Genomic DNA, 21,989 nt, shown 5'->3' with positions numbered 1-21,989 from the left:
CGGTCCATACCCTCCGTGAATAGCGAGGTCCACTGTACACATACAGTATAAAGATCAGACAAAGAAAACACAAACATAAGATTTTAAATGGTGATTTTATTTATTCAGCAAAAAAATATTCAAAGCTACCAGATCCTGTGTGAAAAGGTTAATGCCCCCCTAAACCTGAGAACTAGTTGGGACATCCTGGGCAGCAACAACTGAAATTAAGTGTTTTCTATAACTGGCTATGAGTTTTCACATTTCCGTGGAGATATTTTGGCCCACTCTTCCTTGCAGAATTATTTTAAATAAATAATAATGGATACAGAATACACTGATTTGCAAATCATGTTCAACCTATATTTAATTGAATACACTACAAAGACAAGATATTTAATGTTCAAACTGATAAACTTTATTGTTTTTAGTTCAAAAGCCAGCATCTGTGATGGTATAGAGCTATGTTAGTGCCAATGGCATGGGTAACTTACACATCTGTGAAGGCACCATTAATGCTGAAAGGTACATACAGGTTTTGGAGAAACATATGCTGCCATCCAAGCAACTTAGTTTTCACGGACACCCATGCTTATTTCAGCAAGAAACCAAACCACATTCTGCACGTGTTACAACAGCGTGGCTTCGTAGTAAAAGAGTGCGGGTACTAGACTGGCCTGCCTGCAGTCCAGACCTGTCTCCCATTGAAAATGTGTGACGCATTATGAAGCGTAAAATACGACAACTGAGACTATTGAACAGCTGAAGCTGTACATCAAGCAAGAATGGGAAAGAATTCCACCTACAAAGCTTCAACACTTAGTGTCCTCAGTTCCCAAACATTTATTGAATGTTGTTAAAAGAAAAGGTGATGTAACACAGTGGTAAACACAACCCTGTCCCAGCTTTTTCGGAACTGTTGCAGCCATAAAATTCTAAGTTAATGATTATTTGCTAAAAACAATAGTTTATCAGTTTGTACATTAAATATCTTGTCTTTGTAGTGTACTCAATTAAACATAGGTTGAACATGATTTGCAAATCATTGTATTCTGTTTTTATTTATGTTTAACACAACGTCCCAACTTCATTGGAATTGGGGTTGTGTATTGTATATATTTAACACACACACATTTTGTGTACAAGAACAAAATGTGACTTGACAATGTTAGGATTATAATACATGAATATGTTAATGCATGCATTGTTAAATGTTTACTTACATGCAGCAGCAGAACAGCTGCAAGGAATGATTGACCCTGGCAGTAACCAATTTCCTCATCGTAGACAGCGTAGGCCTTCAAGAGAAAAAAAATAGATGTAAGTAATAAATTGTAATTGATAAAATCAATTTACATACTAAATAACTTAATGAGCAATATTAATGTTTCTAGTGATAGTAAGCTACATTTTTTAGCATTATACAGATGTTTAGTCATTACCAAGACTTCTTTTTTTCCCTTGAAATAATGTAAATTTTTGAGTATGCACTAGTGCCTCATATTTCATCAGAATCACGCTTAATATTTGACTTGTTTAGGAAGCTCAAGGATGTAGGCTAAAGACAAGGCGGAAACCAAGAGTAGTATTATATATCACGAACGATAATATTACATCAAATACAGTTACGACATTAAAATGTAAAATTGTGAGAATGAAAATGTATTTTTTTTTTTAAATATCCCTTAATTTGGATCTACAGTATACCACAGCCCCACAGCACGTGACCATAGGTGAGTGTAGGAACATAGATCGACCGGTAACTTGAGCGCTTCGCCTTTCGGCTTAGCTCCTTCTTTATTTACCACAACGGACCAATATAAAGTCTGCATCACTGCAGACGCTGCACCGATCCGCCTGTCGATCTCCCGTTCCATTCTTCCCTCACACGTGAACAAGACCCCAAGATACTTGAACTCCTCCACTTGCGGCAGGATATCATCCCGTCCTGGAGAGGGCACGCCACCCTTTTCCGACTGACGACCATGGTCTCAGATTTCGAGGTGCTGATTCTCATCCCAGCCGCTTCACAATCGGCTGCGAACGGCTTGATGAAGCCAACAGAACCACATCATCTGCAAAAAGCAGAGATGCAATACTGAGGCCACCAAACCGGACCCCCTCTACGCCTCGGCTGCGCCTAGAAATTCTGTCCATAAAAGTTATGAACAGAATCAGTGACATAGGGCAGCCTTGGCGGAGTCCAACCCTCACCGGGAACGAGTCCGACTTACTGCCGGATATGCGGACCAAACTCTGACTCGGGTCGTACAGGGACCGAACAGCCCGTATCAGGGGATTCGGTACCGCATACTCCCTAAGCACCCCCCACAGGACTCCCCGAGGGACACGGTCGAATGCCTTCTCCAAATCCACAAAACACATGTAGACTGGTTGGGCGAACTCCCATGCACCCTCGAGGACCCTGCCGAGGGTGTAGAGCTGGTCCACTGTTCCACGGCCAGGACGAAAACCACACTGCTCCTCCTGGATCTGAGATTCGACTTCCCGACGGACCCTCCTCTCCAGCACCCCTGAATAGATCTTACCAGGGAGGCTGAAGAGTGTGATCCCCCTGTAGTTGGAACACACCCTCCGGTCCCCCTTCTTAAAAAGGGGGACCACCACCCCAGTCTGCCAATCCAGAGGCACTGTCCACGATGAATCCATCCCCCTTTCTTAAAAATTAGTGTAAAAATCCCGGGCTTTATCAATTTGCCTAATTTGGGGTTTGATGTGCAGCTCATGGTGATGTCTTGTGGGACTGTCTGGACTATAATATCCATGCTGACATGCTTGATGGAGTGTGGTAGTCACACATTCCCAACTCAGCAAGGTGACATGTTGGTTGACAGATGGATGGGGGAGGTCCTGGTGGGAGAAATCTAAATTTGCTAGCCTGAGTACATAACAGGCTCAGCGGGGTGAAGGATTAGCATCTACTGTAAAGCAGACAACTATTTCATTACAACGCTGATGCTCTTTTGAAACTGTGCGCACCCTATATGTTATTAAACTACATTTGTGCTGACTATTAACACAAGCTGGTTGGACGATGTATTGCTAAATTAATTATTTCATTTAACATGTAAAACATTTGGTCTCATAAAGAAAACATTTACAGGAAGACCATTTTCCAAACTTCACTTTTGTACCAAAAATATTAGATGCCAATACTAACCTTGACTACAAATTGTATTCTTCGGTTGTATTTAAATGTTATGCCTATTTTTTTGCTATATACTTTGTAAAGAGCAGAAATTGTTATCTTTTTATTGATAGGATAAGCCTCAGAATAAAAAGTGGTAACAAAAGGTGCTTTCAATATATTTTAATGCATGTAGAAATGACGTATGATAACAGTTGCCTGCATATGAACTACGGCCCTGAATAAAGAGTTAACGTATTCATTCGTGATCACTTAGACAGCATCAGCTTGAGGCAGGTGAATGTCCATCCATACTATTATCTTGTAGTTGTGTTATCATGGAAATGTTTTCGATATTCTTTGAAAAAAATCAATCAACCAAGAACCAAGTTTTTACGAAACTTAAGTGAGGACAAAGGTTCTCTTTTTCTTAAAATCTCATTGTCAAAATGACCAGGAGAGAGACACTTAACCCTGATTGCTGCAGGAGGCCTTCTCAACAATCACTGGTGCTTGTACAGGTTAGATGGAAGTGGGACTGAATGGAACATTAACAAAATGAAGCAGACTGTCACAAGAAAAGTTCACAGCGCTCAATTGACCTTTCTCAGAGAATAAAGGTTAGAAAATTAAAGACGCCACGCATATCACTGAATAGATTCATGTGTAGATGAATTTACAATGGGTCCTGGATCCAGTGCTGTAACCCACTCATGCCTCAAGATCCAGCCAACCTTATCAGTAGCAAATCTACATGAATTTGCATACAAATGAAGGCTAGCTCACCACTGACCTACTTGGGTTCAGACCGGATGTAAACCCACCCTGACAGGTCCTCCCATGGTGCTGATAGTCCAAAAATACAAAGGTGTAATGCTCTATTTATTCATTCCAAAACTACATTTGACTTTTAGGCAAAAACTAATGATGCATCAAAATGAAAATTCTTGGACAAAATCAAAAATGAGGAAACCAAGGCCGAAAACCAAAAAATGAAACACAGAAGCAAATGAGTATGCCAATAATTAGTAAAATTGTCTTTACAGCTATGACGGCAGCGGTGCCATCATATAGAAATTCACTTCCAGAACAATTTGTCTGAATTTGACAACTATGTCAAGAACATTACTGCGGGGCACTTATTGCAGTATATTATGTAATAGGGTACAAATAATTCTGCGGACTGTTCAATTGCACAACATAATAAATAATAATGATTAAAATGATGAAGACATTATGGCTTCAATGTACTACTTGTACAAATGTTTTTTGTTGTATGCTATTTTTTTTTTTATTTCCTGCATCCACTATTGCTGCTGAAACAATACAAATGACCCCATTGCGGGAGTAGTAAATGTTATCTTATATTGTAAATATTTAATATATTAATATACAATACTTTCAACCTTATAGGCCGCTGTTCTCAGATGACATACTAATATTCCCCAATAGAGAGAGGAAAGGAAGTGTTGAACTTCATAAGAAACGCTGGGCTGTATCGAAAAATCTAACCTTTAGCACCACTCGGGTTTTGCTCTGTTATAGGTTTTCATCACTTAACCAATGGAGGACGGCAAAAAGAAGAACAATTTGTAGAAGAGGAAGAGGAGGAGGAGGAGGAATGAGGATAAGGAGGATGAGGAGTCTCCAGACACTTATTAATATGCCTGCTATTTTGCTTTTTAAAGTTGGTTGCTGTCCACTATAGCACGGTTCCAGCCAGACCTGTGACAAGTGTACTGTATCATCCAATCACGTATTTTAGAGATTTGTGACTACGTGTCATGATAGCTTAGCAATTAGCAAGGCATCCCAGTTACTTTTCAGTAGTGTAGCTTTTCGCTGCCATGGAGGTGATGATTGGTGCTGCATTGACACCGGCGGGGAAGCGAATGTTCGCCTCTGCGGCTCGTTATCGTATTTAGCCACTTTAGCTGTGTCTCGGAGGTAGCTTGGGCAGTGCAAAATAGCGTGCAACAAACAAGCATTCCCCGATACGAACATTGGAAAGCAGGGAGGTTGGGCGACTGTTCAATGTGGATACGCAGGTTTTTTTTTTGTGTGTGTGTTTTTTTTTTTCTTTTTTCTTTAAACAATACAGTGTACATAACCGCACGCGGGCCTCGTTTTTTGCTTGGGTCATAACAATGTCCTGTTTCAGACGGTTTATTTTACGTCTTTTGGTTTGAAAACCAAAATGCACTTTTGGGGGAAAATCTTTGGTGGCTGAAAATCACTACTAAAACCCCATTGTAATATCCCTTATTGTTTTACTTGGCACCCTACATTCCATCCTATGAAGCTTTTTTTTCTTACTTCAGTAGTATGGATGATGAGTGAAAGTGGAGATGAGATAGTTTTGATTGAATCAGTAATCATGTCGAGGGTTATTAGGAGTGAACCTTTCAAGCGTAACGGGAGTCAGCTAGGCTGTGCGGATGTACGTAAATAAAGCTCCCTCTCCGGATCTTCAAAAGAGGGTGCTGGCTTTTAGTTCAACTGTCAGTGCACTTGACTCCCAGTGGCGCTGTGGAAGCATGGGTACGAATCCTGGTGTGGTCGATGGCGCAGGATTGCCACCTTAGTAGCGTAACCCAGAACACAACGCAGCGCAAAACCAGACGAGTTACAGAAGGCATATGAACTTTACAGATTTGTAATATAAACAATTGCGATCCTCAAAGATTTCGAATTTGTATTTTTAAAACCCGCCTCAAGACGCATTTTCATTACTTGGCTTTTAAGGCAGCTTGAGATTCTGCCCTTGTGCCTTATTTATGTTACTGTTTAAAATTTGTCATTCTTTTGTTTCTAAATTATGTTATGTTAAATTGTGTTATGTTTGAGTTGTATTTATGTACAGTACTATGCTGCATCTGTGGTTGTTCTTAAAGTACTATATAAATAAAATTGAGTTCAGTTGTTGTACTTCTTTTTAAAGTGGCTGCCCCTTTCCAAACAGATTCTACTGACTCCTCCAGAGATGTGATTTAAGAAGGTGAATATCTAGTCATTTACCATGATAATATACAGAGATAAATATTCGGAATTTACCAGGTTTACATGTTGCAGTTTTATAAAATGAAAACATACAAAGCTAGAAGTACATTTGCACAAGAGAACACCTGGCATGGATCTTGGCTGAGGACAATTGAAGAACAATTCAATGGCTGAACCCATTAAGCTCTTCTACAAATAAATGAGGAGTAACTGCAAGAAAATGTAACAAAAAAGGAACACATTTCGACAATATAAATGTGATTTCCCTTTAGTTCCCTTGCCCTTTAATTCTATTACTTTGCACTTACAGAGTCACTTTTACAGTCTTGATAGACATCAAAGGAACTCTACAATAATAATTTAATTTAGGAATCTATTTCCTAGGAGGTGATTTGCACTGTATTGAAAGGTATTACAAACTTGCGATGCCCTCTGTCCAAGCTAGCGATTTTACTGATCAGATTCAAAACATGTTGAATGTATAGCAGGGATATTAATTCATACAGTACACTGTGCAATTTCACAAGCTTTGATCCATATTTAGTCTTTCAGGTAATTTCAAAGTCACCATTTAAAACTGCGGTTAAAAAGGATAGGGGTAGTGCAATCAGATTTTGATAGACTTGCTTTTAAATTAAGTTTCACATTTTACTCCTACCTTGCAGATCTTGTAGAGTGAATCTTGTCCATCTCCATCAGAGTCCTTGAAGTAGTCATGTGCGGGGAAAGTACGGTGGATGTCTCGAGTGATCACCCCCTCCTGAACAGAATCCTAAAACATGTATACAGTACAGGATTAGATAAAATGTCAGAAAGACTGAAAGCAAAGCTACAGTAAAATGTATTGTGCTCAAGGCAACAACTGAGAAACGTAAACATTGCAGATTTGCTTTTTTTATTTAAGGAAAATAAAATAAAAAAGACCTACCAGACATTTGCTACATTCACAATATTGACAAAAAGTCCTGCACAGGGGTTTTCCTTGGCCCATGCCACAGACTCCCATAAAGCTTTGTGTAAATTGGTTTAGTTATTGTGGAGTTCTGCTAAAAAACTATTATTCAATTCAGTGGGACAAATAAATCCATTCAGCTCTAACTCCTCTATTGAACACTGTTTCCAAATCTCAGGTACACAGGTCTGAGACTCGCACGCACACGCACACGCACACGCACACACGCACACACACACACACACACACACACACACACACACACACACACACACACACACACACACACACACACACACAAAAGCATTGATACAGTGCACCTTCACTCTTCAACACATTCACCTGAACACACTGGTGTTTTATCTCCCACTGTTTTGTTTCAGACCTAAAACCTCACTGTAAGCTGCATATGAACCAACCCAGAGCCCGACTGGCCTTGATGTGTGTATCAGAGAGAAAATTAAGGCCATGAATACTAGAGACCAGAGTTACAGTGAGTACGTAAAGTATTCAGACCTCCTTAAATTTTTTAATCTGTTATATTGCAGCCATTTGTTAAAATCATTTAAGTTCATTTTTTCCTTATTAATGTACACATAGCACCCCATATTGACAGAAAAAACGTAATTGTTGAAATTTTTGCTGATTTATTAAAAAAGAAAAAATGAAATATCACAGAGGCATTAAGTATTCAGACTCATATTTAATTTGGGTACTGTCCATTTCTTCTGATCATCCTTGAGATGGTTCTACACCTTCATTGGAGTGTTTGATTATACTGATTGGACTTGATTAGGAAAGCCACACACCTGTCTATATAAGACCTTGCAGCTCACAATGCATGTCAGAGCAAATGAGAATCATGAGGTCAAAGGAACTGCCTGAAGAGCTCAGAAACAGAATTATGGCAAGGCATGGTGGTGGCAGCATCATGCTGTGGGGATGTTTTTCAGATGCAGGGACAGGGAGACTGGTTGCAATCGAAGGAAAGATGAATGCGGCCAAGTACGGGGATATCCAGGATGAAAACCTTCTCCAGAGTGCTCAGTAACTCAGACTGGGCCGAAGGTTCACCTTCCAACAAGACAATGACCCTGAGCACACAGCTAAAATAATGAAGGAGTAGCTTCACAACAACTCTGTGACTGTTCTTGAATGGCCCAACCAGAGCCCTGACTTAAACCCAATTGAGCATCTCTGGAGAGACCTGAAAATGGCTGTCCACCAACATTCACCATCCAATATGACAGAACTGGAGAGGATCTGCAAGGAGGAATGGCAGAGGATCCCCAAGTCCAGGTGTGAAAAACTTGTTGCATCATTCCCCAAAACACTCATGGCTGTATTAGCTCAAAAGGGTGCTTCTACTAAATACTGAGCAAAGGGTCTGAATACTTATGGCGGTGTGATATTTCAGTTTTCTTTTTTAATTAATCTGCAAAAATTTCAAGAATTACATTTCTTTTGTCAATATGGGGTGCTGTGTGTACATTAATGAGGAAAAAATGAACTTAAATGATTTTAGGAAGTGGCTGCAATATAAAAAAGAGTGAAAATTTTAAGGGGGTCTGAATACTTTCCGTACCCACTGTATGAGACAGAAATGTTTATCCCTACTTTCCGAGAGAGAAAAAAGTGCTGTAATGATCTTATAGAGAGGCGTCATACTTTATGTGCAGTCACCCAGCGTTGTCCTTCGACTTTCAATCGACTTGCATTTTACTCCCTTTTCTTTTGAAAGTGCATCAACTCTCCTTGTTTACAGTTCAATGTTTTTGCTGCAAATTTTCCGTGGATTTCGGCTGCCCACGTCTGTGTAATCATAAAAATCACAAACTGACTAGATGAAGATGAGGTCGGGTCTCTGTTGGAGAGACATTCCATCTGTTGCAGGACTGTGCACTTCTTGTTGCTCATGTATCACGCTGGCTGTTCTGTATGTCTGGGGTCATTGATTTGCTGCATCATTAATGTTAAACACCTCCACTGTGTTACTGAGTTTGCATGTTCTCCCCATGCTTGGATGGGTTTTCTTCCCGACCACGTTCCAAAAACATGCATGTTATCTTAATTGAAAACTCAAAATTGTACCTGTGTGTGAATGTGAAAGCTTATGATTGTTTGTCTCTATGCGTCCTGTGATTGGATGGTGACCATCCAGGGTGTACTCCGCCCCAAGCCCCAATTCAAATTGGCTCCAGCTCACCCGCAACTCTAACGAAGAAAAGCGCTAGAGAAAATGGATCTTTGGATGAATAGATCTACTGGCATGAAAATGCCACGGTGGAAGACGTAAATACAAAAATGTCATCCACATAGTGACATTGTTCTTGTTACGGGTTTTTGGTTCACGCTACATATTGTAGGATAGTGTTCATCCGAACCCGTTTGGTCTTGTACTGCTGGAATAATAAGGGACTACAAAAATGCAGAAGAAATTATATACAGTACACATCTATGACAAATGGTGATCTTGAATGTCAGAACTTTCATACAAAATTAAATGTCTTCATGTTAAATTCACAGTTGGTTTCTATACATGCTCCAGGCAAGCTTGCATGTAATGCATTAATGAGATGGCAGCATGGAGGTGGTCATTCTGTGCATTATGTGTTAAAGGTGAGCTACAAAGTACATTGTGTTTATAAGGCCAGACATTTCATTTTTATGTATGAAGGAAGTGTTACGTATGATTGTAATGTTATTTTTAACCTCAGAATGTAATTCCCTTAATGAGATTCCTCAATAATTCGAAGAAGCAAAACAGAATAACATTATTGGACCCCCCCAAAAAAATGCACCAACATAAACACAGGATGAAGAGGGTGCAGTTTAAATATACGGGGCATGGTTTACAAAGCTTAACTTGAGCAAATTTGGGGTATATCCATTTTTTTCATATGATATATAAATGATTCATGAATGGGATGTTAAGTTGACACCTGGATCAAATAGGTTCCTGTTAGTTTCTAAATTAATAATTGGGCTTTGTGCTAAAGAAACAATTGTCTTAAAACTGTATTTCTGAATTTCTCGACTTTCCTTTGTTATTCAATTAACTGATAATGTACATACTAAGTTACTTATTTAGTGCTGCCATTTAAATGCCCTGCATTTACTGAACATGTGTAAATGCATATTGTTACTCAAAGCAGCCACTCCAATCTCCTGACCTTTTAAATGTGGACAAGAACATTAAAGCCTGACGTCTCATGTCACTGTGTCCAAAGACTTAAATAATCTATGAAGGTATGCAGCGTATGTTTTACCATGCCTGCGCTAAATACTACGGTGCGGCTTATGTATGTGTTAAATACAGAAATAGACCCCGTAACTGAGACTGCGCCTTTTAATACAGTGCACCTTATGGTCGTGAAAATACGGTACACTGACCTCAAAGTCTTCCCCCATATTAACTACTTTCTAACCTTCAACTGTGAGGGTCTAAATGTCACAGAAAATCATGCACAAATGGAATTTTAAAAGGAAGGCACGGGTCATAAGAGTTATGAGTGGTAGAAAAAAAAGAAAGAATTAAAAATTACAACTCAATCTAAATTTAACAAATGCAAATTAACCTTCACATCACACAATTAGAAAGACGCAGCAACAGCGTGTAGTCTTCTCTATTTTATAACAAAAATGTAGTCATAAAATTTTATGAAAATGTCAGCTTCAAACAAAAATGCCACATTTTCGCTTTGCAATCAATACGAGACGTGTCAGGTTAAAATCCCTGACGAGCCCCCAACTAAAGTGAAGACTCTTTTTACACCTCGTGGTTAACTATGAAACAACTGTGAACATAAGCGGTGATTTTATTAGGAACAGGGACGTGCACAGACATTTTTTGGGGCAGGTGCTCAAACCAAAACAAGGGCATCCATCGCCAAAAAAAATCCTCCAATTCATTTAACTTAGGTATTTATTTCTAAAATACAATAAACACAGTCAATGATACAACTATTAATAAAGTAGGTGACAATTAACAAAAGTCAGGTTTTTGTGATATACAAAAATGAGACCAAGAGGAATCATTTTAATACTTTTATTCCACTATTAGTTAACATACAGTACAACCCTTACAAATCAATTGAAAAAAAAGAGAGCGAGGAAGTAAAAATAAACAACTGAGATAACATGGTTGCACAAGTGCACACACCCTCATAAATGGGGATGTGGTTGTATTCAGAATTAAGCGATCAAATTCAAACGCAGGTTAAATGTGGGTCAGGACACACCTGCCACCATTTAAAGTGCCTCTGATTAACCTCAAATAAATTAAGATGGGAGCATATGTAAAATTCTCCCCTGGAGTCAAATAAATGCCCCTCAAATATCAGAACACATTGGGTGGAATTGATGAGAGTTTAAAAAAAAAAAAATTAAATATTCATAAATGAAGACCAAAAAAAGAGGGCTGCAGCAAAAAGGGCACTTTTTCATCCAGGGTAAAAGGGCAGGTGCTTCAGCACCACTTGGGGTCTATGTGGGCACGTGCCTGATTAGGAATGCCAGACAATCAGAGTAACAAAATATGCCTAATCAAATTAATACGTCAACTAAATACAATGAACTCCCAACCAAGCTCTCAATAGGCCAACAACAGAAATCGCAGTTTGCCTTTGAGTCAAAGTTTATACATTCAACACAATATACAAAAAGAAAGGAAAACACCGCATGGTTTACTCTGGAGTTCTACTATTTAAGGACAAACAACAGGACAATACAATTCCAAACAAACTCAGACAAGTGGGCTAGAAATTCCTGCAGGCTAAAGTTGTACATCTACGCAAAACTACATAGGACAAGGGCACAGCAAAAATAGACAAGCCTCCCTGTGGAAGAGTATTTTCATACACAATGTACATGTACTGTTAGCTGAATGCAGTGCATTTGGTCTGTCTTCATTGGGGTAAATACAGAGTAACCCCTTTAAACTGTTTACTGAACATTTGCAAGTTGACAAAAACACATCTCTGAAAGACAAATATAAGAATATATCATGGTATGAGCACTAGAGCCTCGCCCAAGCGGTGTAGGGTGGCTTGTGAGCCAAGTAATTGTACCCTCTAACCTGTGAATCAGTACTGGTCCCATATTACAGTATATGACATTGCTTGATGTAAAGAAATGACACACACATGCACACAAACATACATAACAGTCTGAGAGGGGGGGAAAAAAAATGACCAGGGTCCAGTCCTTAGGGATGTCATAGCTGGCTAGTATGACCATGATGTCTGACAAGGATACTTAGGTGGGTAGGGAAAGGAGAAGCGAGGCAGCCAACAGTGTCAACTTTGAAATATAATCCCCCCCCCCTTATTATGACTTCTATTAATTCCTTATTGTTTCGCCTTTTAAAATTTTTCAATCCCATGAATTTTGCACCCAGGTGACCTCCCATCCCCCGCTCGCCGCCAGTTCAGTCTATAAGGTTTCGGCTTTGGGACCACATGGAGAGGCTAGAGGATAAAGCATGAAAATTGGGAATGGTTTCTGGAGTAGAGCCAGTTTGCTTTTAAACCACTGTTGACATGTCCTTGAACTAAGCACCCAAGCAACAACAAGAACTTGCTCTGTGTGCCTTTTGTATGGAACTGCCTCACTATCATATCGCTTCGTTAGTGGATGTGTTTATTTTTTTAACAGTGTGCACATGCACAACAGTATAAAAAATATTTAAATGTAATAATATATTAAAAAATATATATAGAAATAATGATTTTTTTCCCACTATTCTCCATAAATTATAATTACATCTGGTAACCACACATTTTCCAACTAAATGTGTGTGTTAATCAAATTGTTATGACTTGGATTCTCCCATTAGGGATCTCAGCGAGTCATTTGCACAATTTATTTGGCACAGTTTTTACACCAAACCACACATTTTCATCCTGATTCAGGACTGGCAGTGACTGGGCATTGTGAGACTGACTGGGAAACAAACACGCGCCGTCTGCATGAAAGGCAGCAGCATGTACCATTAAACTACTACCAGTGCAAAGTGTATATTAATGAAGAATTTTATAAATAAAAATAAATGTGGACACATGGCTGTCAAACCTTTCATCGAGGGCCACTTCACAGTTATGGTTTTGCTCAGGGGCTAGTTAGAACAGTGAAACCACATAAATTTTATATAATCGCTACGGGTGTAACTGTACGCCCAAAATCACTTTTTTGGTACATTGCTTGGTTTAAGGTCATGGTTTGGTTCACATTGGGTATCGTAGAGGAACTAAGTGCAAAACAAAGTTCTTATTATCAAAACAATAATAAATACAGTGTAATATTTGAGTACATTTTTTTAACAATATTTGGATGTGCAGATGAAAAGTGTTATCTTTGAATGAAACCCATCCCATGTTCAATAAAAGTTTGTATTTTTCCACAATATTTTATAAAAACAAAACACATTTTCATCAAAATTTCACAATATAATGGCATCATCAAGTATCGGTATTTGGTGCTGATGAGTACTCAAATGTAAGCACAAGTATTCAGTCTGAAAAAGTGGTATTAGTGCATCCCTAATTACAGTATTACTGGAGTTGAGTTGGTGACTGTCTACTTCTCGTTGATAAGTCGACATATATGACGCGGCTCCCCAGTCAGGCTAAGGCGCGCACACCATCGGGGGAAGCACACTAGTTTTTGCACAGAAGTCAAGGAAAAATTGTGGCAAGCTTTCGTGGGCCATATAAAATGAAGGGTGAGTTTCACTCCTGTGATATAGATTCCCAACCAGGGTGCCGTGGGAGATCAAGGGTACCACGGGAAATTATCCAATTTCACTTAATTTGCCCAATAATTTCTATTTATTAATTACAACTACACCTTTGTTTATCAATCTATGCCAGTGACGTACAGAAGAATTAAATGCTCTTTCATTAGATGGCAGAAAGTACAATAAACCTGTGTCTACATACACCTGTTGTAATTCATACAACAGAATAAGTCATGGCTTCCTGCGAGTTATCAACTTTGTGTTATGATTAAACAAGCCCATATTTCACACTGAGTCAATTTATGAGTAAATTGAGACGAGATCATCACTATTTCAGTATTTTTGTTGTGATGTAAAAATGGGTGCCTTGGCTCAATAAAAACATGGTCTTGCGAGGTGTTTTGGTGAGTTGAATTTAAAGACCTGTATGCAATAAAAAGCAATCATACATTAAATATAGTCATAAAAAATGCATCGCTTTATGAGCAATATAACCACTGACAAATATTTTCTATAATTACCATGCAGATATCAATGAGGACTAATAAGAATCTGTTTGACATTGAAAGTCATAAACACTTTGATTTAATAAAGCATGCATGTCTCTGCTAATTAAGAGCCCCATTACTCAAAAACTGGAACTGAAACACTCTCTTTCTCTGGACTTAGACCGTTTCGCTCTTTATAATATAAACAAAGTGTCCCTTATCCGCCATGCGCTTGGCTGGCAACCAGTTCAGCGTGTGTAAGATAGCTGGGATAGGCTCCAGCACTCCCGTGACCCTTGTGTGGATAAGCGGCTCGGAAAATGGATGGATGGATGTCCCTTATCCCTCTTGCTATTAACATGATATTCCACCTCTAATTCTCTACATTGCTTTGCATACTGTATCCAAATCTCTACAGCTGACACCTGTAAAGATCTATGAGTTCAATACCAGAAAACATCTGCCTTTGGATAATAAGAACAATGCTTGGTTTTCATTGACACGATCACAGAGGGATACATTGGTTATTACTTATTATACAAAAAAAGCATCTTCTACCCATACACCATCCTGAACAAATGATATCACAATCTGTGAACCACCCTGTGCAATATTTTTCGTTTTGTAATCTTGTTTAATAGAATATCCCCGCCATACTTGAATAGTTGATGCCTACATCTTTGCACATTATATACATACATTTTGCACTAAACTAATACTACTTCCAAATTAAACTACAGTCCTTTAAAAAACAACAAATGGTTTTTAAAGCGCTTAGATACAATGCCCCCCCCCTTCTTCAGTATTTATCATTCAATTATTTATAATTAAGCTTTTTAAAAATATTTTAATATTCTTTGTATAAATGGAGGATGCCTCGCAAAGTAAAAATTTCATTGCTGTGTTACCATTGTGTTTTTACTGTGCACGTGACAAATAAAAAATCTTGAATCTTATCGTGGTTGTAGTTTGCCGTGCTGTAGAACAGTACTGCATCATAATGAGAGCTGGTTCTAATACTTAGGTCATTTTATTTTAATACACAGAAGACTGAAGCTAAGAAGCATATTCTTATTCCAGCTAAGTACTGTCCAAACATGCTTTCTGTGCTGCTCATTTAGATTAATGTGTCAATGTGAAACATGCAAATGCTGATGCCAGCAGCTCTTTAATCTCTGCAGGGGGGCGGAATTGTTCAGCAGGCACTGCAGCCTCATCAGCACCATCAATTTTCTGTCACAGTACCACAGTTCCACCTGTTCTAGTAACACAAAACAAATGGAATGACAAAGAACAGTTCTATGAAAGCAAGCCCATTACAAGGCACTGTATTTTTCCTCCTCTCAAAATTTTCATGTCTGGTCATAGATGACCATATGGTATCTCACTGGCCATTTTTCAATTCTTTGTGATCCTCTATACAATGTGCTTTGACAAACAGGTTCCAAATAGGTGACCAAGTTTCCACTGATCTTTTTTGTTTGATTGATACACTATGCATAGTAATGTGATTAGAGTTTACAGTGGTGCACAACTGCACTGCATCATAACAGAGCTAATAAAGTGGACCCCCTGCATATTCGCAGTTCGGCATTTGCGGATTCACCTATTTGAGGATTTTTTTTTGTTTTTTGGAGGGGGGGGGGGGGGGGGGCATACCACCTTTATATGCAGAAAACCCATTTTTTATTAGTAATTTTTTTTTTTTTTCATGACAATTATAATAAGCATAAATTATTTGCAGATTTTCGTCATTCACGGTCGAGCCCCGGCCATATCCCCAGTGAATAGCAGGGTCCACTGTATTTTGCCTGTCTTGTGGAGGTAAATATGGTGTTCCAAAAGCTCTCGGTAGGATGCAGTTCAGTTCTACAATACTGCAAGCTGGAACTGTGTATTGTAGTTCCTCGACCCTCAGTTTTTGAGAGGCGAGAAAAGCTACACCATTCATTCATTGATTACATGTAGTTCTAATTAAGCATACTTACAGTAGACTATGCTTGTGAAATTAGTTTTTTTAAAATTATTTGATCTTGGATTGGATGGGTGGATTGATTGTTTGATTGACTGATTGACTGATGGAGAATCATTCAAAGTGGGCGCCACCTACTCGGTGGTTGAAAAGAAGTTTTTGAAACTCTACCACTAACTTCCTTCTCAAATTTGTTTGCATAGTTTCCCCACTTGAATGTTTAATATTATCAAACAACTGTAAATATCAGACAAAGATAACCAGAGTAAACAAAAAGCATTTTATGCTATTTACGTTTTTTTAAAATGGTGATTTATTAAAGAAAAAAAAACATTCAAAGCTACCTGGTCCTGTGTGAAAATGTAACTGCCTCCCTTATTAAATCACGGATTAATCGTGGTTAATCACATTTCTGGGGGTGTATTTTCACTCACCACACCTAAGCCTGATTACCTCCAGACCCGTTCAATCAAGAAAACACTAATAGAACCTGTTTGATAAAATGAAGTCAGCCAAAAGATCTCAAAAAGCTGCAACAAAATACCGTGATCCAAAGAAATTCAAAAACATACAAGACATAAAGTAAATGACCTCTATCAGTCTGAATAAGGAATACAAAGCAATTTCTAAAAATTTACGATTCCAGTGACCCACAGTGAGAGCAATTATCATCAAATAGAGAAAACATGGAAGAGTGGTGAACATTCCTAGCAGTGGCCGGCCTACAAATATTATCCCAAGGGCACAGCGACAACTCATCCAGGTGGTCACAAAGGAACCCAGGACAACATCTAAAGAACTGCAGGCCTCTCTTGTCTCAGTTAACCATCATCATGACTCAACAATAAAGAAGAAACTAGGCAAAAGTGGCATCGATTGCAGAGTCTCAAGGCAAAAAACACTGCTGACCAAAACGAACATAAAGGCTCGTCTTACTTTTGAAAAATAAAAAACAAAAAATAAAAGTGAATGATTTCTAAAGAGTTTTGGGCGAATATTGTATGGAATGACCAGACGAAAGTTGAACTTTTTGGAAAGGTGTGTCTCGTTACATCTGGCATAAATGTAAAACAGCATTTCAGAAAAAGAACATCAAACCAACAGTCAAATGTGGTGGTGATAATGTGACCGTCAGGGGCTGCTTTGGAAATTCAAGACTTGAATGAATTGCTGTGATAGCTGGAACCATGAATTCTGCTCTTTAGCAGGACATCTTGAAGAAGAATGTTCGGCCATCAGTTTGTGACATTAAGTTGAAGCGCACTTGGGTTCTGCAGCAGGATAACGATCCGAAACACACCAGCAAGTCAACTTCTGAATGGCTTGGGGGAAAAATATCTCCACAGAGATGTAAAAGACGCATTGCTAGTTATAGAAAATGCTTGATTTTAGCCGTTGTTGTTGAGGATGGCCCAACCAGTTATTAGGTTTAGGGGGCCATCACATAGTCAAGCAAGCGGGGTCTTAATAAATAAACTTATAATTTGAAAACAAAATTTTATTTACTTGGTTTATCCTTGTCTGATATTTACATTTGCTTGATGATCTTAAAAAAAGTTGGGAAGCTATGACAAAACAAGAATTTGAGAAGGGGGCCAATACTTTTCATGGCACTGGAAAATTAAAATATTTGAATGACATTAAATCTATGAGAGTTCATCAAATACAAAAAATAAATAAAAAATTGAAATCTTTTTGTCTGCTCAGCATTTTTCTGCCATTTTAGCTGTTAGTGCTTAGTTTGTGGGCTTACTGGTGCATGAATCCTGGTGAAAACACCAGGAGACAAAAAAGGTGTGGGAAAGAGGCTAAGAGAGAAGTGTGATTTAAAAAATAAATAAATAAAATTATATTAATGATGTTATTTACCAAATTATATATGGATTGGTGACCCCTGTACATGTATGAGCAACCGAGTGACACAAAATTAAAAAAATAAAACAAAAAGGTTCCCCTGGCACCTACTGCAACATATTACATTGGAAATTGAGTGAGGCATTCTATAAGTTTTTATTCTGAAGACAGCTGGAGAAAAAGCTGAAAGCTGTCACTGTCGCAGGCAGAAGCTGAAAGGTCAGCATCTTTGCTATTATCACTACCATCCAAAGGAAACTTCAACGTGACTGATCCTCCCACCACCGCCATAGGAGATTCAATGGATGGGATGTTTAAGGGCATCTAGAGGGCAGAAGGCAGTGTCTTTGTTCCATTCTTAGATTGAAGAAACAGAGTGACAGAGAATCTGCTGCTGTGATAAGAGTAGCCACCAGTAGATGAAGTACCACAAGAACAAAGCTGATCTTAACAGGAGGCCATTTTCTTTGTTTTTAGCTTGCTCAACAAGTTGGGCTAAAAAAGTTATACATTGAAGCTTGATGTCATGATGATCATCCCGGCCAAACATCAGCGAAAGGGGTTAATACTTGTGTAGGGAAGGACTGTACATATTTATGAGGCCACCTATTGGCAGTGTACATGCATGCAATGTGCACTAAAATATACATGAAACATGAAAGGCCAGGACGAAAACTGTATCTTGCCTGAAAATACCAACCTATGTCGCTCAAATGCCAACAAAGCCAAAAAATAGCAGCGATGAGCTGAACAGTATTAGACACAAGCACAGGTTCTCACCAAAATCTTTGTATGACATAATAGATACAGAAGTAATTAATAAAGAATTAGCATCGCAAGACATGCTCAGCATGTGTATGTGTGTATTATTTGTTTACACTCTGCACCTCTCTGTATCTCCTGGTGGCCTTTAAACTGATTGACAGGAGAAAACAAGACAGATGGAAATAAGGAGGGAATAAGAGCGGTGAAGAGTGATGGCTTAGAAAAGACATACAGAGAATGGCAAGAAGAGATAACACCGAGAGATGGAAGTGGAGAAGGCGAGAGCTTTAGAGAAAAGAGAGAAAGATATATACAGAAGGGAATCAGTGGCTTCCTTTAATTGTAGCCTGTGGGCATGTTGGGCAGAAATACTATTACTCAGGCTCTTACGACAGGTAACTTACTTCACACACCAAGCGACAAATGAAGAACGGTTGATGTGACCAAACCAGCTACGCATCTAAACATCCGATTTGATCTTAAATTTGGAGTTCAACAAAAATGTTCTGTAAAAATATATACTCTTCTCCAAAGGTATTGGAACAGTGAGGCCATTTCTCCTTTGGGGGGGGGGGGGGGGGGGGGGGGGGGGGGCTATAGGCTCTTGTGCTGTCAAACTCAAATGTTTTCAGTCTTCAGCAAAAATAAGGACAGGCATAAGTAGGGATGCAGGATTTTTTTTTTTTTTTTGAGACCATGTATGAATACAAGTATTTACATTTTTGTACAGTGTCTCTGCTGTGCACCCGCATGTGCAACGCATAGTGAGGCAGTGGCGAACCGGACGCCAGCTTGCCAGCGGCTAGAGGAGCCCCCCATGGCCCGGTGCATTGGGACCCACCCAACTCACAAAAGCCACAACCCACATGGGCCCTCACGACAGACACTTCAGGGAAAGATAACGGTTTATTACGTGCGCTAGCACGGGAGCTAACGAGCTGTCTGGATAGCAAGCTAACAATCCATTGAGCGCACCAGTACGGCGTCGGCTCATTCTATTTCGCTGCCTCACTTGGTTTTGTGTCGTGTGTGCGTCCACATAACAGCGATGCATCACGGAAAGTTAAATGTTTAATAGACACACCGACAGTCAGCTCATGGCTGTGTGAGTTGCAAAGAGCCACAGACACGTTCATATCTGTTGTTGACCAATACTGGCCACTCATGCCAGAGTAGCATCTGCTCCATTTGCACACTGACTGAGGAGTATCTGCAACATTTGCACAATCAACATTGTCCCAAATTATCACACTACTCGCTTGAAGTCTCGGCGCCCTTTGCACAACGGTCATTGCACCGGACTATTGCAAGATTAGTCTTTCGAAGTGCTCTAAGTGCTAGAGGACTCTGCATCTTTTTGCACAATTGTCAAAAAAATAAAAAAATGTACCGGCATTACCAGATAACTAGCAACCCTTTATTGCTCAGTGACTGTTTTTTGTCAATGTCTCTATGTCTCAAAAGTGTTCTCTGTCAATTGACTGTCTGTTGTCGTACTAGAGCAGCTCCAACTACCGGAGACAAATTCCTTGTGTGTTTTTTGGACATACTTGGCAAATAAAGATGATTCTGATTCTGATGATGACAGCTGAAGGTTCCGCGGAGCGCACTCAGCGGACAAGCCCAAACAGCCCTGCAACTGGAGGGCAGGCTCTATTTTTTATGATTTTGGAACCTTATTTTATATACTTGTGGATTTGTTATTCATTCAAATTTGGCAGACTTGCAAACAACACTTCTCTGTGAGGTGTCAAATTTAAAATGCTTTTTTTTGTGTGTACTGGGTCTTTAAATTTAGGCTGTGAAACAAGGTATTTCAGTTATGTGGTGTCTCAGTCTGAAAACAAGGGCCACTTTGTGAAAGTGTGACAGGACAACTAAAGGAATATTTCATGAAACCATCGCTTATTTCTCTTTACACAATGTTCCGTGGCACGGCTTCATGACGGGAGCATCTGGCTGGGTCATAGTATAGTATCGCGGTGCGGAGTGGTCGATGGGGGTCGAAAGTCAGAGCTTGCATACAGCTCATAAGGCAGCTGCCTCTATACTGCCTGCGCAGAGCATAATATGCAGTCGGTTAAAAGTGCTGTCAACCGTGTTTACCTCAAAATATCTTCACATGGCTCACAAAGGCTTCTACCTAAAACGAATTATGTCAGCCTGGTAATGTAGTATGGTTGTCGTAGTGTCGGTGCATTTTTACCAGTACAAGTATTGTACAGATGTATGGTATTGGCACCGATACTAGTTTCAGTGAATCCATATGGATAAGGATAATAATGAATTTGCCTCATCAATACGTTTGGAGGGGGGTATATAAATAGTTGGATTGAGTGTCAATGCCTGAATGTCACCAGCTCTCAACTTTATATCACATCAAGCTAACATTAGCTCACTACCATAAGTAAGTAGAGTAGCCAAACATTTTAAGTAAGAGCACTGTTATGTTAAATAAATATCACCCAAGAAAAAGTATAAATAATAATTACTTGAGAAAGTAAGTATTCAGTGAAAAAACTGGTTATATTGATTATAAATCTGTTGCGTGGATTTGTATCATGGAGCAGTTTAAAGTACTTTTTTTTTTTTTAGGAGAGGTAATAATAGGTAGTATGTTTTAAGTACAATGTAATAAAGCTGTGCGCATATTAACTCTATGGGTACATAAAAGATGAGTCATGCTGGGTATGGAGTACATACTGTAGTCAACATGCCAACGTGTTGCTTTTGAGGAATGAGGTCTGTCCATCAAAACCAATACATAACTGTCATATAGAAAGACCACTGGCGTGGGCTCATATTTCGAATGCCTCTTGATTAAGATGGAAGATGAACTCTCCGGATAAGAAGATAAAATGCACAGTTTTATGCACAGAAGCGAGCACTCCGTCATGCTCATTTGACAATATTACATAACCCCCAAGAGGGGACGAGGCCCCTGGGAACTGGCTGATGTGAGGTGGCACGCTTTGCTAAATCAACAAGACACAACTGACAGACACTGGGTCCAGACAGCTGAACACTCAGATCTCACTAAGTACTTCCTGACAGTAGCACCAATCAGAAAGCATTTGGTTAGCACTAAAACCATG

General features: G+C 39.2%; 1 protein-coding gene across 4 annotated transcripts in view; it reads right to left on the bottom strand.

Annotated features, from left to right (window-relative positions):
- Positions 1-21,989, bottom strand: part of rabgap1l (RAB GTPase activating protein 1-like) — a 111,356-nt gene that overhangs the window by 35,255 nt on the left and 54,112 nt on the right. For all 4 annotated transcript variants that reach the window (XM_061779016.1, XM_061779020.1, XM_061779019.1 and 1 more), the window contains exons 14-15: positions 6,786-6,899; positions 1,203-1,277 (exon numbers count right to left, since the gene is read on the bottom strand). In XM_061779016.1, the coding sequence (XP_061635000.1) occupies positions 1,203-1,277; positions 6,786-6,899 (189 nt within the window). The remainder of the gene's footprint in view (positions 1-1,202; positions 1,278-6,785; positions 6,900-21,989) is intronic.

The sequence above is a fragment of the Phyllopteryx taeniolatus genome, chromosome 7 (genome assembly GCF_024500385.1).
Source record: "Phyllopteryx taeniolatus isolate TA_2022b chromosome 7, UOR_Ptae_1.2, whole genome shotgun sequence".
Classification (NCBI taxonomy): Eukaryota; Metazoa; Chordata; class Actinopteri; order Syngnathiformes; family Syngnathidae; genus Phyllopteryx; species Phyllopteryx taeniolatus.
This window is presented reverse-complemented; position numbering and strand designations above follow the sequence as displayed.